At 44.9% G+C, this 18,587-nt stretch overlaps 1 protein-coding gene across 1 annotated transcript in view; it reads right to left on the reverse strand.

The window, feature by feature from the left end:
• Positions 1-339: 339 nt before the first annotated feature.
• The window catches only part of BFSP2 (beaded filament structural protein 2), a 64,117-nt gene continuing 45,869 nt past the window's right edge, over positions 340-18,587 (reverse strand). The window contains exons 5-7 of the mRNA XM_033212656.1: positions 8,224-8,355; positions 2,627-2,847; positions 340-578 (exon numbers count right to left, since the gene is read on the reverse strand). Of these exons, the coding sequence (XP_033068547.1) occupies positions 575-578; positions 2,627-2,847; positions 8,224-8,355 (357 nt within the window). The 3' untranslated portion in view covers positions 340-574. The remainder of the gene's footprint in view (positions 579-2,626; positions 2,848-8,223; positions 8,356-18,587) is intronic.

The following is an 18,587-nucleotide window of genomic DNA, read 5'->3' on the forward strand; positions in this document are numbered from 1 at the left end:
ACATGAATATGCATGCAGAGTATATTAAAGAGGTCTGAATGCTCCATGATGCCTGTAATTATGAAACATGCAATAAAGCACCACATTAATCCTCTCTCGAGCAAGAGCGCTGTTTTTTGTCCCAGACTGCGGCAATCCTGCATGCCATGAGCACTGCTTTTGCCTCCGCAGCACTTTTATGTTGACAAACCCAAGAGCAGGTGACCCTAGGGAGGCAGATGGCGTCACACTCAAGGGAATCCTTCCAGAAGCCTTCAAGCATAGCTCTGCGAGCAAAGGCCATGCAGGTAAAGTGATATTCATCTGGAACCTATAGTGAGTTGAACAAGGTGGGCAAACTGGACGCTGCGCACAAAGCATTTATTTGAAGGAGGACAAGGGAGGTTGCTCAAGCTACAGACTACTCAGATTAAAGCAGAAGGACCCTCTCCACTTCCAGGAAGCTTTTCAGCTCAAGCTGAATTAACCAGGGAATCCAGCAGGGACTGGAACTCAGGAGAAAGCTCCTCAAGCAACTTCACGGGTCAGCCGGTGAGGAAGGGTGTTTTCTTCATGAAAAGAGGAAGTTTCTCCATCAGCTGAAAGGAAACACATAGGAGTCAGAAGCAATGGGTGAGGAAAATGGGTCATTCTATCACAATAGGATTACGAGAAAGGGGGCTGTCTCATGAAAGAATCTGGCCTTCAGAACAAGATAGTTTTGGATTTTAAATCATTACTCCGTGGTTATTTGCTGTGAGACCTTGGGCCATGACTTAAGCTCTCTGAGGCTTTGTTTCCTGTCTGTAAAACAGGGATCACGATGTTGTTTTGGCAGGGTTTGGGGGATAAACGAAAATAATCAAGAGTCAGGTCTGCGCTGGCACTCACAAAATGAATGTAGCACATAGATTCTTACGAAGTAACTCAGCCTAACTCACTGCTCTTGGTGTTTGTTTAAACCGACTTTGTGTGTTTATTCAGATGCTCACAGGCATCTGAAAAAAAATTAGGAACATCTGGCTTTTATAATCAACAAAAATCAATTCAATAAAAGACAGTTGGAGAGGAGCTGGATGACATATTTTCCATTTGAAAGCAGGGCGTGGTTAGGTCGCTTCCTTGAGTCTCTCCCGCCTGCTGAATAAAGAGAGGTTACACTGTTGGAGAGAGCAGGAGACCTGGGCTCCCTTCCCAGTGCTGTCTCCGCCTCCTGTGTGATCATGTGCAAATCTTTTTCCGTTCTGGGTCTTTGTGTTCTCTCTTGAATCGGGAGGGATTGAATGATACGATCACTAAGCTGTCTCTATTCCTTACTCAACGTATGTCAGAGAAGGGGCCTTGGAGGGAAATAAGAAGGCAGAGAACTATGATACAAAATCAGGGCCTGGGTTTCTGGAAAGAGTTGGCAAGGAAACTAAGGCCCAAGGCTGATGTATATGCCTCCAGAATCCTTATCTATTAAAAAAAGAGTGAGTGCAAGTGTGTGTGTGTAATTATGGCAGACTAACTCAACTGCTATTCCCAACCCCTTGCCTGCCTCCACTGTGGAGTCTGGAAAAGCTAAAGAAAGAGTTGCTTTCTCAGCCTCCCTTGCAGATGGATATGGCCAGTATAAGCAGGTTCTGGTCTATGAGATATAAGGGACAGTCCACTGCAAGCCTCAAAATGTCTTTCCTTCACTGATTAAAGGAGAGGGCCACTCAAGAAAAAGCTTTTTTTTTTTTCTGCTGCCTCTTCTCTCCCACTTCTGGCCATGAATGAGGATGTGATATTTGGATCTGTGGCTGGCATGCCGTAACAAAGATAAAAAGCCAATGTTATCATGGTATGTTAGAAAGATGAACAAAGCTTGAGTCCTTACTGAAATCTTTGAACAGCCTAGATCACCTATTTCTGGGACTCTTAAATAAAATGGTTTACACATCTTTGCTACTCAGAGTGTGGTCTGTAGAGCAGCAGTATAGTCACCCCCTGGGAGCTTGTTAGAAAGGAAGACTCTCAGACCCCACCGCAGATGTACTGAAGCAGAATCTGCATTTTAAAAAGATGCCCAGGGGGGGTGCCACGGCTCACACCTGTAATCCCAGCTATTCTGGAGGCTTAGGTGAGAGGATCACTTGAGCCCAGGGGTTTGAGTTGAGACCAGCCTGGGCAGCACAGCGAGACGAGACCCTGTATCCCCCCGCCCCAAAAAAGAAAGATGCCCAGGGTTTGGAGTGCACATTAGTTTCAGGAGCACTGGTTTATAGCCTCATTAATTAGGTTCTATTACAAACAACTGAAACATTCCTAACAGCTATTATGTACATCCTAGGTATACACATGTGTGTGAATGTATGTGTGTATATATACACGCATACGTGTATATATACATACATAAATATGCATACAACATACATATGTATGTGTGTATACATACATAAATATGCATACATATAGAAAATGTATTAGTATGTGAATATATATTATATATATTATTTGTATGTGGATGGGAAGGGGACACAGCTATGTGGGAATGGGTGCCTATGTGAGAGGAAGTCTGGGGTGATTTCTTCTTAAATACTTCCACAGTGTTTGGAAAATAATTATTTTTAAAGCCATGAATATGCATCCCTTGGATAACTGACGCGGAAGCGAGGCTTACCCGCTCTCCTCCCTGTCCAGCAGGGCGTGGTAGGACGCCACGTCCTTCTGCAGCTGGCACTTGCGGGCCAGCAGATGCGCGCGCTCCTGTTGCTGCTGCTCCGCCTCCGCGCGGATCTCGCTGAGCTCCGCCTCCAGCCGGCCGACCACAGCGCCCAGGTTCTGGAGCTCCATGTCATGCCAGTGCTTGGCATCGTGCAAGGTGTTCTCCAGGCCTCGTTTCTACAAAAGAGCGAACCTGGTCCAAACCCGAGGACGATAGGCCGGGCCCTTGAAGAGAGAGGTGTGCAGAGCAGTGGCAGGGGCTGGTGGTAGCCTGGACTATTCCCCCCGTGGCAGGGACCTTGCCAGTTATGGAGACTGACGGGGGTTATTATTCTTAGTGACTCCGTGGGAAAAATAAGGAATCCCACTCAGGTCAGACTGTAGATTAGTCTGATTGAATGATCTTTTTGATGGGAGAGAGGGTGAGGGAGGCGAAAAAGAGAAGGAGAGAGGGAGGGAGAAAAGAAAGGGGGTGTGAGAAGAGAGGAGTGGAGCAAGAGGGAGAGGGATTGAGAAAGACAAATGAGAGGCAGCTTGCAGGTGTTTCTTCAAAGAAATCTTGTTCTCCGGGACTTTTTCTTCTGATTTTTTCACTCCCCGGAGGACCCCTTCTCCCTCTGCTGCGGAAACCCCATCCATCATCATTTGGCTAGAATCTCCTCCAGCATTCTTTCCCAGATCACTGTCGTTAGAACAATGTCTCTGGCCTTTATATACTCAGCATATTCCCCTTTGGTGTTTTAGTAGCACATTTTTGCCTATCCCTTTTCCTCTGCCGTCCCCTCACTGTGGGCTCCCCAGTGCCCACCCTGAGCCTGCTTTTTTTCCGAGCAGTGCATCCTGGGTCTGTGTTGGTCTCCATCATACTCATGATTTGAACAGTCGTCTCCAGGTCACATCCTGCGTTGGTAATTCCACCACCAATCTTTCCTTCAGTAGCTATGGACCTGCCACTGAACTTCTTACTGGAAATATGTACTCAGACCTCACATCAAGGTGTCCAAAATGAAGCCACTGGCTGCCTCCTGAACCTGCTGGCTCCTCCTAGCCTAAGCTTCAACTGGTGAACCCACATGAGCTAGAAACTGGGGAAAGATGTGTTCCTGCTTTCCTTCGTTTTCTTCTTCCAAATGCAACCATCACGGCTTCCCGTATATTATGAGTCCTGCTTCTTGTACCTCTTGAGAAGTTTTCACATGATGCAGCCACCATGGCCTGGGATTGGAAGCTTGTCACCTCTCACCTGTGGTACCCTCAGTGGCCTCTTAGCTCATCTCCCCACCTCTAGTTTCTCCTCTTCCTGAGTTCCACACACAAATAGCCACAGCGCTCTGTCGAAAGCCTACACCTGGGCCTGTATCTCCTCTGCTTAAACGCCATTGATGGCTCCCCAGGGCCCCTAATACTGCGCACACAGCTGGCCCAGTATCTTTCCATCTTTATCCCCACCCTATGGCAGCATCAACACTTCCAGTCTTGGAGTTTATTTGGTCTGTGTTGTTTCCTCCACCTGCACCATGCTCCTCCATTCCTTCCAGCATCCTCACCTCACTCACTCCTACTCATCCCCAAGTCCAAGCTCAGAGGTAGCCTGCCCCAGGAAGCCGTCTTTGAAACTCCTCTGCCGCTACCGTCACCAAGCTGGGTTAGGAGACCCTCTGTATTTCCATGGCTCCCCAAGCTCATGCATGCTCTTAAACTTATCACAGTGGGCTAAGCTTGCTTATGGGCACGTCTCTTCCACCAGATGGTGAGACTTGGAAGGAACCAAGTCTCTGTAGTCCCAGCACACAAGTCAGGGCCTGGCACAGAATAGGTTCTTGGTATGTGTAAGTTGCCCTGGATGATAGCACTTGTATTATGGTTACACTTATTGCGATACTTGTGTCTCCCCATTAGACTGGAAACTTCTTTCTTCTCATCTTCCCATACACCATGTCCTGAAGACTACAGAGCTGATCAATAAACCCCTTTAAAAAACTATGTCTGTGTTTAACATTTTCTGATAGTTTCATTTATGGTTCACCTATCCTTTAGCATCTGGCTTTTTAATATAAGACACACACAAAAATCTTTCTAAATTGGATTGAATTAAATTTTGATGAAACAAGATTCTGTGCCCTGCCCTCCAGGAGGAGATTTTTTTACACCCTTATGACCACTGTGGATGAAATAGAAAATTCTTTGTCATGACACCATTTTAAATCATGACTGCTGTTAGCAGGTATCACCATATTACCTTATTTAAATCTTAATTCCACAGGATATGAGAATGTTGAGTCAGATTCTCATTTATCTGAGGCATATTTGTAAGAGGCAAAATGTGATCACTAGAGAATAAATCTAGATCAGTGTCTGGTCTAGGGTTATTATTAACTAATAGAATCTGAAAATCTATAGCAGTGAGGATGCAGAAATGGCCACCTTGACTTTGAGCATCATTTGTTCCAACCTCCCTGGGTTTTCTTTCTTTGTTTATACATGAAAGTACTTAATTTGTGACTAGTTATTGTTGACATTGGATTTGTAACATCTGTGATTTGGGAACACGCTTCACAGAATCATGGTTGGATCATCTGTCTATAGTTTTTCTCCATCTTCTAGATGAGTTCTTCATGTGGCCTGAGGTTTTTCCTTGGTGACTTAGGACCCACTGCCAACAGGGCATTCACTGGAACCCCAGCCAAAGGTTATATGTGTCTTCCATCTTAATCTTAAAGTCCAAATCCAGCTTCCCTACCTAAGTCCCTGACATTCTGGCAGAAAGAGAGAATGCCTCGTTCTCCCAGAGATGCTTGAGCGTGAGTGACTATGACCAGGCTGCTGTTACAGGCAGTACGCTGGCTCGGCCAGCCACACAGACAGCACCAGCAAACAAACTGAGGTCACAGAAGCACGCTTATTCTGCAGGTCTCTGGAGATTTGAAGGGACTTTCTAGAATTGCAAAACCCTCCAGAAAGTAAAATAGTGACCTTCTGTAACTTCTGGCCTTGAATTCCATTCCTGATTTGAGTTGATTGGACACAGAGTTCAGCAGGTCTCAAGCACCATTATTCGTGCTTAGCTTCCAATGCAAATAGCGCCTTATTGGCAAAGGGGGCCGAAAGTCTCGCCAGCTTGGCCGTCTGAAGCTTATATAAGCTGTGGGGCCCTTTTGTGTGCACAGATCGCTCTGACTGAGAATAACAGGAATGGCTGGATGAACTTCCTGTATCTGAAAACTGTATGAGAGTTTGTTACCTATTTTGTCCCAGTCTGTGCTCCTCACCTTGGCTGCAAGGCCCCGTGACCAGAACAGTAATCTACCAGAACCAGCAGGGAACAGTGGCAGCCTGTTGTGGACCATGGGCATAGAAAGAATGCCACTACTCTGAAGCTTTCTGGTTGAGAGTGTAAATTCTTTTTCCATTTTTTCCCAGTAGTTAGGACCATGGGTTTAAGTGACCAGGTGGCTGGTGATGCCAACTTGGAGTTACTATACTAGTAGTTAGTATAGCAATTTTATACGATAATTAATAATAGATGGCATTTATTGACTGCTCACTAAGTGCCAGCACTGTGCTGAGGGCTTGCCATACATTATCAAATTAATCATCTCAATGACATTATGAGGTAAATTCTATTACAATCCTAACGTGGCTCACACTTGCATTGGCAGCTGCAACAATTGTCTCCACTCCACAATCGCTTTCTCAATGTGACCTTGCCATTGTCTCATCAAGAGGTTGAGTTTATTTCTCTTCCTGTTGAGTCTAGGATAGTCTGGTGACTGCTTTGACCACTAGAATGTGGTGTAAGTGATTTGCAGAGACTTTCAAGCCCAGATGTTAAGAGGCCTGGTAGCTTCTGTGCTCACTCAGGTGCTATATCAGAAGTTTGACTATGTCAGGCTGTCATGGTATGAGGAGGTCTAAACCGGCTACATGGAGCGGTCACAGGGAGAGAGAAAGGAGATGCACAATGGAGTCACCAGACAAGCTAAGTGAAGAAGTCATTTCTGGGTGTCCAGCCCCAGCAGAGGCCACATGATACAGAGAAGAGTTATCCCTGCTGAACTCTGCCTAAATCACAGAATGAGAGAAGAAGTGATTCACTGTTGTTTTAAGCTACTGAGACAGTAAAAGATATGACAGTCAAAATAGATCCTCACTTTACAAGTGACAAAATGAAAGCTCCGCTCAGTCACACAGCTAGTGAGTGAGTAGAGCACCCACCACGAAGTCTATCCCCTGACTCCCTGGCTCCCACAGCAGGGGTGCTGTCTCCCACCTGCCACACCCTCACATTTATATCAGCTCCTCCACTGAAGCCACATTAACTCCTTGGAGGCAGGGACCATGTCTAATTAGTTTTATGTTCCCAAAGCACTTGGCACAGTTCCAGGAACTAGCAAGTTCTCAAAGTAATGCTAAAAGTCAGAAGAGCGTGCTCATGTGCATCCACACCTTGGATCTTCCTAGAAACACTGAGAAGTGAGCTGGACTGTGACTATCATACCCATTTTGCAGAAGAGTAAACTGTGGTTCAGGGATTTGCCTATTTACCCAAGGGATAAATGGAGGAGCTGAGCCCTTCTGACTCTATTACTCTTGATTTTCCTCCCTTCAGATCCCCAGATCTTTTTCTCCTACATGCTTGCACTGACCTGCATCCTATCATGCGCCTCATTGACTCCAGGCCATCTCAGCTGCACAAGGATTACATGGGCTAACCTTTGGTTTGCACCAACAAAGCTGTAGTTAGAATAGTGCAAATGACCTCCTGGAGGGGACATCTAAGAAGAGCTGTGTTTAACACCCAAGTAGAACTTCAGTCCATCCCAGAGATCAGAGGGTGGATTGCTTCATTATTAATACATTTTATTGATTATTTTAATAATTATTTTAATCCATAATAATTAATAATGAAAGAGATGTACTTGCAAATCACAGTGAGTCTGAGAGCTTACTAGATGTCTCAGGTTGGGTTCTCCAGAAGCAGAGCCTGAGTTAGGGATCCTGGAACTGGCAAATCATTAAGGAGTACTCTCAGGAAAAGGGGGAGTGAGGAAAGCAGGACAGGGCAGAGGAAGGCACTAAGTGAGGATGTGGTCTCCGGAATCTGGCTACAGTTTGGTCCTATGGAGAGCTCTACAGAATGGAGCTAGTTCCATGTTGAAGCAAGAGGGCTGGGCTTTTAAAACCCCCTCTCAGTCACTAGCTGAGGGCTAGGGGGGCAGGGCCTAACTTCCTGGGCCAGGTGTCCTCAGTGTGGGTAAGGGCAGGTCTCTGGAGCAGTGGGGCAGCTGAAAAGGGGTGGCTGTGGATATTAACAGCCAACATTTACAGCAGCAGCCTGGTAAGAGAGATTTCAGTGGGGGCACTACAGTGTCTATTGCACGTGCTGTGATTCAGTATCTGATGATCCTTGGGAGTCAGAAGACATTTCAGGCCTCAAAACTCATATGCTGTGAGATGAGAATCCCCTGGAAACTGTGGTCCATAATACTGGAATTTGACAGTAGAGAGTTAAAATTAGCACAGGGATGCCAGGTCTTTCCTTGGCCCACTTACCAGGGCACGTAAGGATTCTGTCTCAGCCTGGAGGCTCTGGACTTGGCACGAAGTGTTGTGTAACTCCACCCTGAGGGCAGCTGCCAGCTTCTCTTCCTGGGTCTGGGACATGTGGGCCACCTCCGCCTGTTGCTGTGAAGAGTCAGGTCTCAGTATGAGCGGGGAAGATCAGGAGCTGAGCCCTTCCTTCCTTCCCAGCCTTTCTAATCACCACTCCACTGCCTCAAACCAGAGGCAACACAGCTGTCACATGGAAACATCTTTTTTTTTTTTTTTTTTTTGAGATGAAGTCTCGCTCTGTAGCCCAGGCTGGAGTGCAGTGGTGCAATCTCAGCTCACTGCAACTTCCTCCTCCTGGGTTCAAGCAATTCTCCAGCCTCGAGTAGCTGGGATTACAGGTGCCTGCCACCATGCCTGGCTAATTTTTTTTTTTTTTAGTAGAGACGGGTTTCACCATGTTGACCAGGGTGGTCCTGAACTCCTGACCTCAGGTCATCCGCCTGCCTAGGCCTCCCAAAGTGCTAGGATCACAGGCATGAGCCACTGCGCCTAGCTGGAAACATCTTTTTTTTAAACAGGTCCCTTCACCAACTTGTATACAAAAATGTATTTATTTTGAACTTATGATGCGTGCAAATGAAATACAATTCAAAAGATTTCCTACAGACTATATAGAAAGTCTCCTTTTCTCCCATGTCCCAATTACCCAGTTCTCTTGTTTCTAGTTTCTTAGTCCTCTTTCCAGAAATAGTTTATATGTTTATAAATATGTATTATCCCCTCTTGCTTTGGTACTTAATATATCTTAGAAATTATTCTATATCAGTATATATTAGGTTGGTGCCAAAGTGATTGCAGTTTTTGCCACTACTTTCAATGGCTGAGACGGCAATGAATTTTGCACCAACCTAATAGAAATCGAGTACATTCTTTTTAGCGGCTGCACAGTGTTGTCTTGTTTGGAAGGGCTGCAATTTATTTAGAAGTCTCTGCTGGTGGACACTCAGATTGTTTCTAGTCTTTCTTCCCCTATTACAAACAATGGCGCAAAGAAACAGCTTAGATCCCTTATTTTTCATACAAGAGCTTATCTTTGAGAAAGTAGTTCTTGTAGTAGAACTGCTGATTAGAGAGGGTATATATTTTTAATTTTGGTGAATAGTGGCAAATTTCCCTTTGGAAAACTTGAAATCAGTTTCAGCATTGTAAGACAGTGCCAGTTGTCCCATACCGCCCTCAAACAAGGAGTTATCCAACTTGATCTCTGTCAATCTGACAGTCCCTGTGTCCTTGTAAAAACCATATGTCTAGCCACAACTGTGAAACTGTGACCCAGACATAGGGAAGCTCTGTTTTTTTTTTTTTTTTTTTTTTTTTTTTGAGACGGAGTCTCACTCTTTCGCCCGGGCTGGAGTGCAGTGGCGGGATCTCAGCTCACTGCAAGCTCCGCCTCCCGGGTTTACGCCATTCTCCTGCCTCAGCCTTCGGAGTAGCTTGGGACTACAGGCGCCCGCCACCTCGCCCAGCTAGTTTTTTGTATTTTTAGTAGAGACGGGGTTTCACCGCGTTCGCCAGGATGGTCTCGATCTCCTGACCTCGTGATCCGCCCGTCTTGGCCTCCCAAAGTGCTGGGATTACAGGCTTGAGCCACCGCGCCCGGCCCAGCTCTGTGTTTTTAACCTTCTCCCCAGAGCAAGATGGATAGAGCCAGATCCCTTCCTATATATTCAGGGCAGCAGGTCATTGTTACTTCTCTTTTCTGGGGAAAAGATGAAAAATAGGAGATCATCCCCAGTTTCTTTGATGCAGTCTGATGGAACGCCTCCTAGCCAAGAATGTGGGAGGGAAAAAACTCCACTTTCCTAGGTTACGGTTTTCTGGAATTACCATTTTTACCACATATGAATATTTATTTACAGAATAATCCAAAGATAATCCGATCTAATGAACTGGCTAGAAATCGCAAGTCAAGGTGGGGTACAGTAGCTCACGCCTGTAATCCCAGCACTTTGGGAGGCTGAGGTGGGTGGATCACCTGAGGTCAGGAGTTCGAGACCAGTCTGACCAATATGGTGAAAACCCACCCCTACTAAAAATACAAAAATCAGCTGGGTGTGGTAGCGTGAGCCTGTAGTCCCAGCTACTCGGGAGGCTGAGACAGAGAATTCTTGAACCCAGGAGGCAGAGGTTGCAGTGAGCCGAGATGGCACCACTGCACTCCAGCCTGGGTGACTATGAGACTCTGTCTCAAAAAAAAAAAAAACCCAAGTCAAGAGGCTTATAGCTCAGTAGTAGCACCTCCAATTCTTACTCTTTGAAGTCTTTACAGAGCCCATAGAGTGACTATTATAGGCTTTGAAGCAGCTGAAGGAGAACAGAAGCCTTGGACCCAGCTCTGACTGGTTAGCCAACAGCTTGTGGCCCTAGGCCATCATTCAGCCTCTCAGAGTCTCAGTTTCTGCCCATGGAACGCAGACCACAATGAATGGAGAATCGTACTCATAATCATATAATGACTCTGTCCTGTGGTCACTATGAGGCTTCCAGCAGATTAAGCATGCTGAAGCCTTTAGAACCTTAAAAGCATGAAAACACTGGCTGTATATATTTTCCAAATGTAAAAAGTAATAGTAGCCAACAAACAACTTTTATTATTTAATAGTTAAATAACAAAATGGTAATAGTTAAATGCTACTATGAAGAGTTAAATATTTAGTAACACTTAAATAGTAATAAATACTACTACTAATAATGAATATGTATTAGGCACTTACTCTGTGCCAAGCACCATGTTAAAACTTTTAATCAATTATCTAATTTAATCTTTACAACCCTATGAAGCAGATGTCATTATTATCTTCATAGGAAACTGAGGCACAGGGAGATTGAGTTGTTTGCTGAAGATTATATGGCCAATGAGAGACAGAAACAGGATTCAAGCCCAGCAGCAGACCCAGAGATGTGCTCTCAACCAGTATTTAATGCTGTCATCTCCACCAATCTACCAATTTAAGATCCCTAAAATTGGAGGTATCTTCCCCCAAACTCAGGTGGATCATTCCGAAGTATATTCCTTATCTTCCAAATTCTTAACATCAGTACCCCAGTTTTTCTCCCCTGTTTGGGGTTGGGGTCCTGGTCACATGGGCTGTGTAGGTGGGTGGGAGGTAGGAGGTGGGGCATCCTGGAAGGCAAATGGAGTCAGACAATGTAGCTATAGAGGGTGGCGGGGAGCAGTAGTGAGCTAGAACTGGTTCCTAACAGCCCACAGGAGCTGATTTTTAAATTTCCAGGAATGTTGTAAGCTGACTGCTAAACACAGCCATCATTAGAAATTAAATTATATTGTTACTGGCCAGGCGCGGTGGCTCACGCCTGTAATCCTAGCACTTTGGGAGGCCGAGGCAGGCGGATCACGAGGTTGGGAGATTGAGACCATCCTGGTTAACATCGTGAAACCCCGTCTCTACTAAAAATACAAAAAATTAGCCGGGTGTGGTGGCGGGCGCCTGTGGTCCCAGCTGGTCGGGAGGCTGAGGCAGGAGAATGGCGTGAACCCAGGAGGTGGAGGTTGCGGTGAGCCGAGATTGCGCCACTGCACTCCAGCCTGGGCGACAGAGCGAGACTCCGTCTCGGGGGAAAAAAAATTATATTATTACTGGTAACTGTAACATAGGTAGCTAATAGGTAGCCAGTCAGACATGAACAGGGCAGGAGAGGCACCCTCGCAACCAACTAAGAATGTCAGGCGACCAGCAGGTGATGGTCAGGTGGTTGTTAACTGTCTCTCCAAAATAGTAACTTGTCACAGCTGGCAGGGAAAAGCAGTCTCCCTAAAGATAGAAAAAACCTGAAACTGGTGATCAGCAACTTCCTGATAAGATCTCAGGAGCTGGGCAAGTGAGCTCAAGCATGCACAGTAAGAGGCAAAATGGCAGAGTTAAACTGGTATATGACCGTCCTAGGGGCATTCAGCTGGTAAGAGAAGAATGCCTCAAATGAGCATGTGTACAACGCCAGTAAACACACTGCGCATGCTCCCCTCCAAAGTGCTAGCAGGCCGTCGCACATGCGGACACCCCGCCCCAAGGGAGAAATCAGGGGAGAAGGAACACAAGATCCCAGAAGCATGCCAACGTATAAATCCCCAAGTCAAAAGGTCAAACCGCACATTTGTCATTCAAGTTGCCTGCTGGGCCCTCTTCCAACTCTATTTCCTTCCTTTGGTTTCTGCTCTAGAGTTTTTGTTTTGTTTTGAGACAAAGTCTTGCTCTTATCCCACAGGCTGGAGTGGGATGGCGTGATCTCAGCTCACTGCAACCTCCGCCTCCCAGGTTTAAGCGATTCTCCTGCCTCAGCCTCCTGAGTAGCTGAGATTACAGGCGCCTGCCACCGCACCTGGCTGTTTTTTGTATTTTTAGTAGAGAAGGGGTTTCTCCATGTTGGCCAGGCTGGTCTCGAACTCCTTAACTCAGGTAATCCTCTGGCTTCAGCTTCCCAAAGTGCTGAGATTACAGGTGTGAGCCACCGTGCCCAGTCTCTGCTCTAGAGTTTTTAAATAAACTTTCACACCTGTTCTGAAACTTGCCTCAGTCTCTTCTTCTGCTTCATGTCCCGCAGTCAAATTCTTTCTTCTGAGGAGGCAAGAATTGAGGTTGCTGCAGACCCCCTACACATTTGCCACCGGTAACAAATAAGTGAGTGACTTTTTGCTTAATCGGAAATTAGTAATCAAGCATTTTTTGTCGTCTGATTTTGTGATACTATTGATGATAGGATTATAAAAAAATGGTTGGTGAATTTTCCAAGAAATAGCAAGTCATGCTGAAGTTATAGGTGTAATTGAAATAGTAAAGTGTTTTGTCTTAAAATTTGTGTTACTTCTAAAATTATATATAAAAAAATCAACGGAAATTGTTACATTACCCTTAAGTAGTACTGTGAATTTGATTGGCACATATATACATACACATATATTTCACCCAGAAAGCAGCTGTGAAACATTTACCATCACTCCATGGGGAAGAGCCAGGGAAGGAATGGAGGCAAGTTTCAAAGCCTTGGTGGGCAGGTCTGGTGTAAAGCTGCTGGCCAAGGCTATAGCCACAGTCCCTCACATGATTTGTCCCCTCTCAATCCAGTGAATGGCTTCCGTGATACTTACTGGTCTCTTGGCTGAAACACTATGTCTTAGTTTCATTAGCAAAAATACCGTATTTAAGTGTTTCTCAAATGTTCTTGGACCACAGACGGACATGGTTTTTCACACTATCTTAATACTCATTCATGCTATTTTTATTTAAGCCAATTTACTGTTTCTTTACAAATAAATGTGTTTAAAATGGAAACGGTAGGTTAGTTATCTGTAAAATGTAGGTTAGTTTAAAATGGAAACTGTAGTTTAAATGAGCATCAGCATCACCTGAGGATCTTGTGAAAATGCGGGCTGTGATGCAGGGGATCCTGAGTACGGCTCAGAAATCTGCACTCCCAGGTGATGCCTGGTCCATGGAAGCAAAATTCTAGATCTCTACAGAAACCAGTGAAACAGTATCCTTTGCAGTGCATAGAGGATAACTAAAAAATTAATAAAATTATAACAAACCACTGTTATTAAATTCCAGCTACTATTGACTGCCAGGCTGCTAAGTCCTGAGTCCTGTTTTCTCTTTGTGGAAAGGGGAGACAAATAAGTGCAACAGAGGTGTTAAAGACCTTCCAGCACCAAACAAAGGCTTTCTTCTAGTTTAAGACTGAAAGAGCAAAAGAATGTAATTTGATCACTACAAGTTTTAATGTCACTGTGTTCCTTCTCAAATCATCTTACCGCAAGAGATACTTCCCACTTAATTGCTTTAACACACCTAGAGTAACCACTACTAAAATTAATTCACCTAAAAGTATTACACATTTTCATCCAATGGCTTTTTAGATTTGTGCTTTCTGGTTATTATAATTCTATTTCTGTTTCCATTTCAACCTTGTGCCTCCAGATTTCTTCTCATAGACCAAACAGTAGGTGTGTCATCTAGCTCCTGAGGATAGGAAGGTGGGGCTGTGTTTTGTTGCCCAGTGTAGTTGTTAGGGTGTGTGATGAAATTCATATATGTTGATCCCCAGGCTTTGAAACTGCACAGGACCTGAGCTGCCCATGTTTGCACTCCAGCTGCGTAGGAGTGCAATTACTTCTGGGGCAGGACAGCATGTCCACATTTTGAAACCTAATAAAGATTTTCAAATTTCAAAAATTTCAAATTAAATTAGCATGTTTTTGCACATGAAAGATGTAAGAAGAGAAAAGCAATGTGTTTTGAGTAAGTAATAATTAACTATTTGAGGGTCTGTCTCTTGAAGATAGAAATGAGGACTGGGAAAGATGAAAAGAAACCATCTCCAAGTCCAAGCCTGACCCACTTTGCTGATTAGGATGGCCGTTCCTAAAAACGCCCTTGGCAATGACCCAGAACTGAGAGAAATGCTACCTTGCAATGTGAGGGGAAGGTGAGTGTTTAGGGGGAGAGAGAGTGAGGAGAGAGAACGATGATACTTCCTGGTCTTTGAAATTGCAAGTGCATTCTCAGCAGGTCACAGATCCAGATGAGCTGTCTGCCTCGTGTGTCTTCTGCCTTTCACGGAGCAGTTGCTGTGCAGGTTTGAGCAAGTCACTCGAGCACTCTGGTTTTTGCAACTGGTGATCAACTGCTTTATATGAGCATTGTTCTACTGCAGAATGCAGCTACCTGCCTTAGCTCTTAAGCACTTTTCAGATTTCATGAGATCATGCTAATCTCATCGTGCTGTTCATGGAGAAAGGTCAACAATGGTTCCGTGGGAATACAGAGGTTCCCTATCTTGTTTCATAGAATAATCCTGCAAGGAGGGCACAGACCCTTGGTTTGAAAAGCTCCCAACAGAAGTCTGGCATAACTTTTAACCCCTCAGGACAAAGGCCTCTCCAACCTCACATTCCACAAGATGTCACTTATTTATTCTTGAAAAAGAAATCAGCTGGGCATGGTGGCTCACATCTGCAATCCCAGCACTTTGGGAGGCCAAAGCAGAAGGATCGCTTGAGGCCAGTAGTTCAAGACCAGCCTGGACAACGTAGTGAAACCCTGTTTCTGCAAAAAAATCTTTTTTAAAAACCAAATTAAGGTCCCCCCATTCATGTGGTCTGTCCAGTTCAAACTGGCAGTTAAGAGTGTGGATTCTGGAGTCAGATGTGTAATTTGAATCCCGGTGTTGCCACTTTCTAAGTGTGTAATTTTGGGCAAATTACCTAACCTCTCTGTGCTTCAGTTTTCTCCTCTATAAAATGCTAAAATCACAATACCTCTCTCATGTTGGGAAGATTAAATGAGAATATACTTGTCAGGTGCTTAGAACCCTTGGTAGGTGCTCCATAAAAGCTTGGCTGCCTCTGCTTTTGTGGAAAATTTCATCCTGCCTTGTAGAAGAGTAGCCTTTCTACCCATTTCTTGCCCCCCACAGGTACACCAGCCAACATCCACACTGGACTGTGGGTTCCTTGTTTACAGGAACAACTTCTTACTCACCCCTTTTCCCCTTTTGGAGACTGAACATAGCTTTTTACACCTAGAACGTGCTCAATAATATTGAAGGTCTACAACATAGGCTGCAGTACAGTGGTGCAATCATAGCTCACTGTAACCTCGACCTCCTAGGCTCAGGTGATCCTCCCATGTCAGCTTCCCAAGTAGTTCCCATGGGACTACGGGCACATGTCACCACACCTGGCTAATTTTTGTATTTTTGTGAAGACAGGGTTTTGTCATGTTGTTTAGGCTGATCTTGAACTCCTAGGCTCAAGCGATCTGCCCACCTTGACCTCCCAAAGTGCTGGGAATATAGGCATGAGCCACTGCTCCTGTATAACCCCTTGTGGCCAGTAGCTACCATACTGGATTGCTGCGTGGATCATAGAATATGCCCATCATGGCACTATTTCAGTTAGATGGCTCTGCGTTAGACAATCTTGAATGTTTCTTTTGGCCCTAAGACTATCAACAACCAGAAACCTCACAATTCATTTCAATCTATTCACTTCTCTTCATTCTTAATAGTTTGCACAATCTATCATCCTGACTGTTGAAGGCATGATGGTTACAGCTCAGATAAAGTTCCTGACCGCAGATGCCTCAAACTGACCTGAGGCAAGTGCAGACCTACTGTCAGAGAAGATAGCATGGGAGCAATCCATTTGTTCCTGGCCTGGGGGACTATTAAGACAGACTGAGTTCTCTCACATCCGGGCAACCACCAGCTTGTGCTGGTGATTGATTAAGCCTTTGGATATGGTATACATCATCCAGTGGCCGCAGGCAAGGGATGGAGAAAGGAGGCCTCTGGGAATGAGTGTGTGGAGTCAGCTTTGGGCAAATAGAAATTGAATGGAAGGAGCGTCTCAGGAAGAAGGCTAAGAAGGCAAAACAGAGCTTGCATTGCAGGAGGCAGACTTCAGATCAGGCTTAGGGTGAGGGAACAAAGACGTCTCAGTGCCCCGGCTGAGAAATTGGACAAGAAAGATGGGACCTGTGCTCCCCTAGAGGAGGTGGACTGAGGGCAGAGCTGTTTGCCTGGCAGAGGAGGTGAGATGGCGGGGGTGTGGGGAGGGGCACAGTTTTAGTTCTCTGCTCAACACTAGGCGCCCGGTGTGGTAGGCAGAATTCTAAGATGGCCTCCACGATCTCTGCTCTCTGGTGTTATGCCCCATGATTAAATTATGTTAGATGACAAGGATGAAGGGATTTTGACACGTAATTATGGTTCCAAATCAGTTAAATTTGAGCTAATCAAAAGAGGAGTGTCTGAGTGGGCCAGACTTAATCAGATTAAAGGCTTAAAATGGTAATGCTTTTCTTTTGGCCCGGAAGGAGCAAACAGCCATGTTGTAAATGGCCTCTGAGGAGGACTGGCCTCTAGGAGTTGAGGACCTCAATCCGACATCTGCAAGGGATTGAATTGTGCCAAGAACCCGAATAAACTCTGAAGATGAGAACACAGCCCTGGTGGGTACCTTGACTGCAGCTTTGTGAGACCTTGTGGTGATGCAGTGTAAACAAACCTATTGCACTGCCAGTCATATAAAAGTCTAGCACATACAATTATGTGCAGTGCATCACACTTGGCAATAATAGCAAATTTTACTGGTTTATGTATTGACTATATCTATACTTTTTATCATTAGTATACTCCTACTTATTAAAAAATTAAAGTAGTTAACTGTAAAACAGCCTCAGGCAGCTCCTTCAGGAGGAATTCCAGAAGAAGGCGTTGTTGTTACAGGAGCTGAAAGCTCCATGCATGTTACTGCCCCTGAAGACCTTTCAGCGAGACAAGATGTGGAGGTAGAGGACAGTGATATTGACGATCCTGACCCTGTGTAGGTCTAGGCTAATGTGTATGTATGTGTCTCAGTTTTTAACAAAAAAAAGTTTAAAAGGTTAAAAAAAACCCTCTTAAAAATAGAAAACAAGCTTATGGAATAAGGATAAAAGAAAAAATATTTTTGTATAGCTGTATGACATGCTTGCATTTTAAGCCAAGTGTTATTATAATAGAGTCAAAAAACTGGAGTTGGGGGCTCTGTGCCCCTTCTCACATATATTGCCTTAAGCATCTCTTCCATTTGACTGCTCCTGAACTGTATCCTTTATAATAAGCTGGCAAAAATATGTAAAGTGTTTCCCTGAGTTCTGGGCACTGTTCTAGCAAACTATCTACTTATCCCTCTGCAGAGGAGGTCGTGGGAACCCCTAATTTATAGCAGTTCATCAGTAGTATGGGAAGGCCAGACTTGTCATCTGAAGTGAGGGCCATCTTTTGGGACTGAGCCCTTACCCTGTGGGATCTGATGCCAACTCCAGGCAGGTAGTGTCAGGATTGAATTGAATTATAGGACACCCAGTTGGTGTTTGGAGAGCTGCTTGGTGTGGAACAAACCTACGTATTTGGTGTCAGAAAAATTTTGTGAGAGTATAGGGGACAAAAAGGACTTTTTAAAAAAGAGATGGGGTCTCACCATATTGCCCAGGCTGAAGTACGGTAGCTATTCATAGACATGATCATAGTGTACTTCTCCTTTGAGCTCCTGGCCTCAAGCAATCCTCCTGCCTCAGCCTCTAGAATAGCTAGGACTACAGGCACATGCCACAGTGCCCAACTAACAAAAAAAGTTGTTTTATTTTACATGACTAATTAGGAGGTCTGGAGTGTGGTATGGCATGTTGTCTGAGGTTCCTGAAGCATCCCTGAATACCCTGCATTAGGTAACCACAGCAAATAGACAAAGAAGAGCCAGACTTTGAGACCCTCCAGAAATTCTCTGGACCAATCTGATTCTG

Source organism: Trachypithecus francoisi, unplaced genomic scaffold (genome assembly GCF_009764315.1).
Source record: "Trachypithecus francoisi isolate TF-2019V2 unplaced genomic scaffold, Tfra_2.0 Lachesis_group0, whole genome shotgun sequence".
NCBI lineage: Eukaryota > Metazoa > Chordata > Mammalia > Primates > Cercopithecidae > Trachypithecus > Trachypithecus francoisi.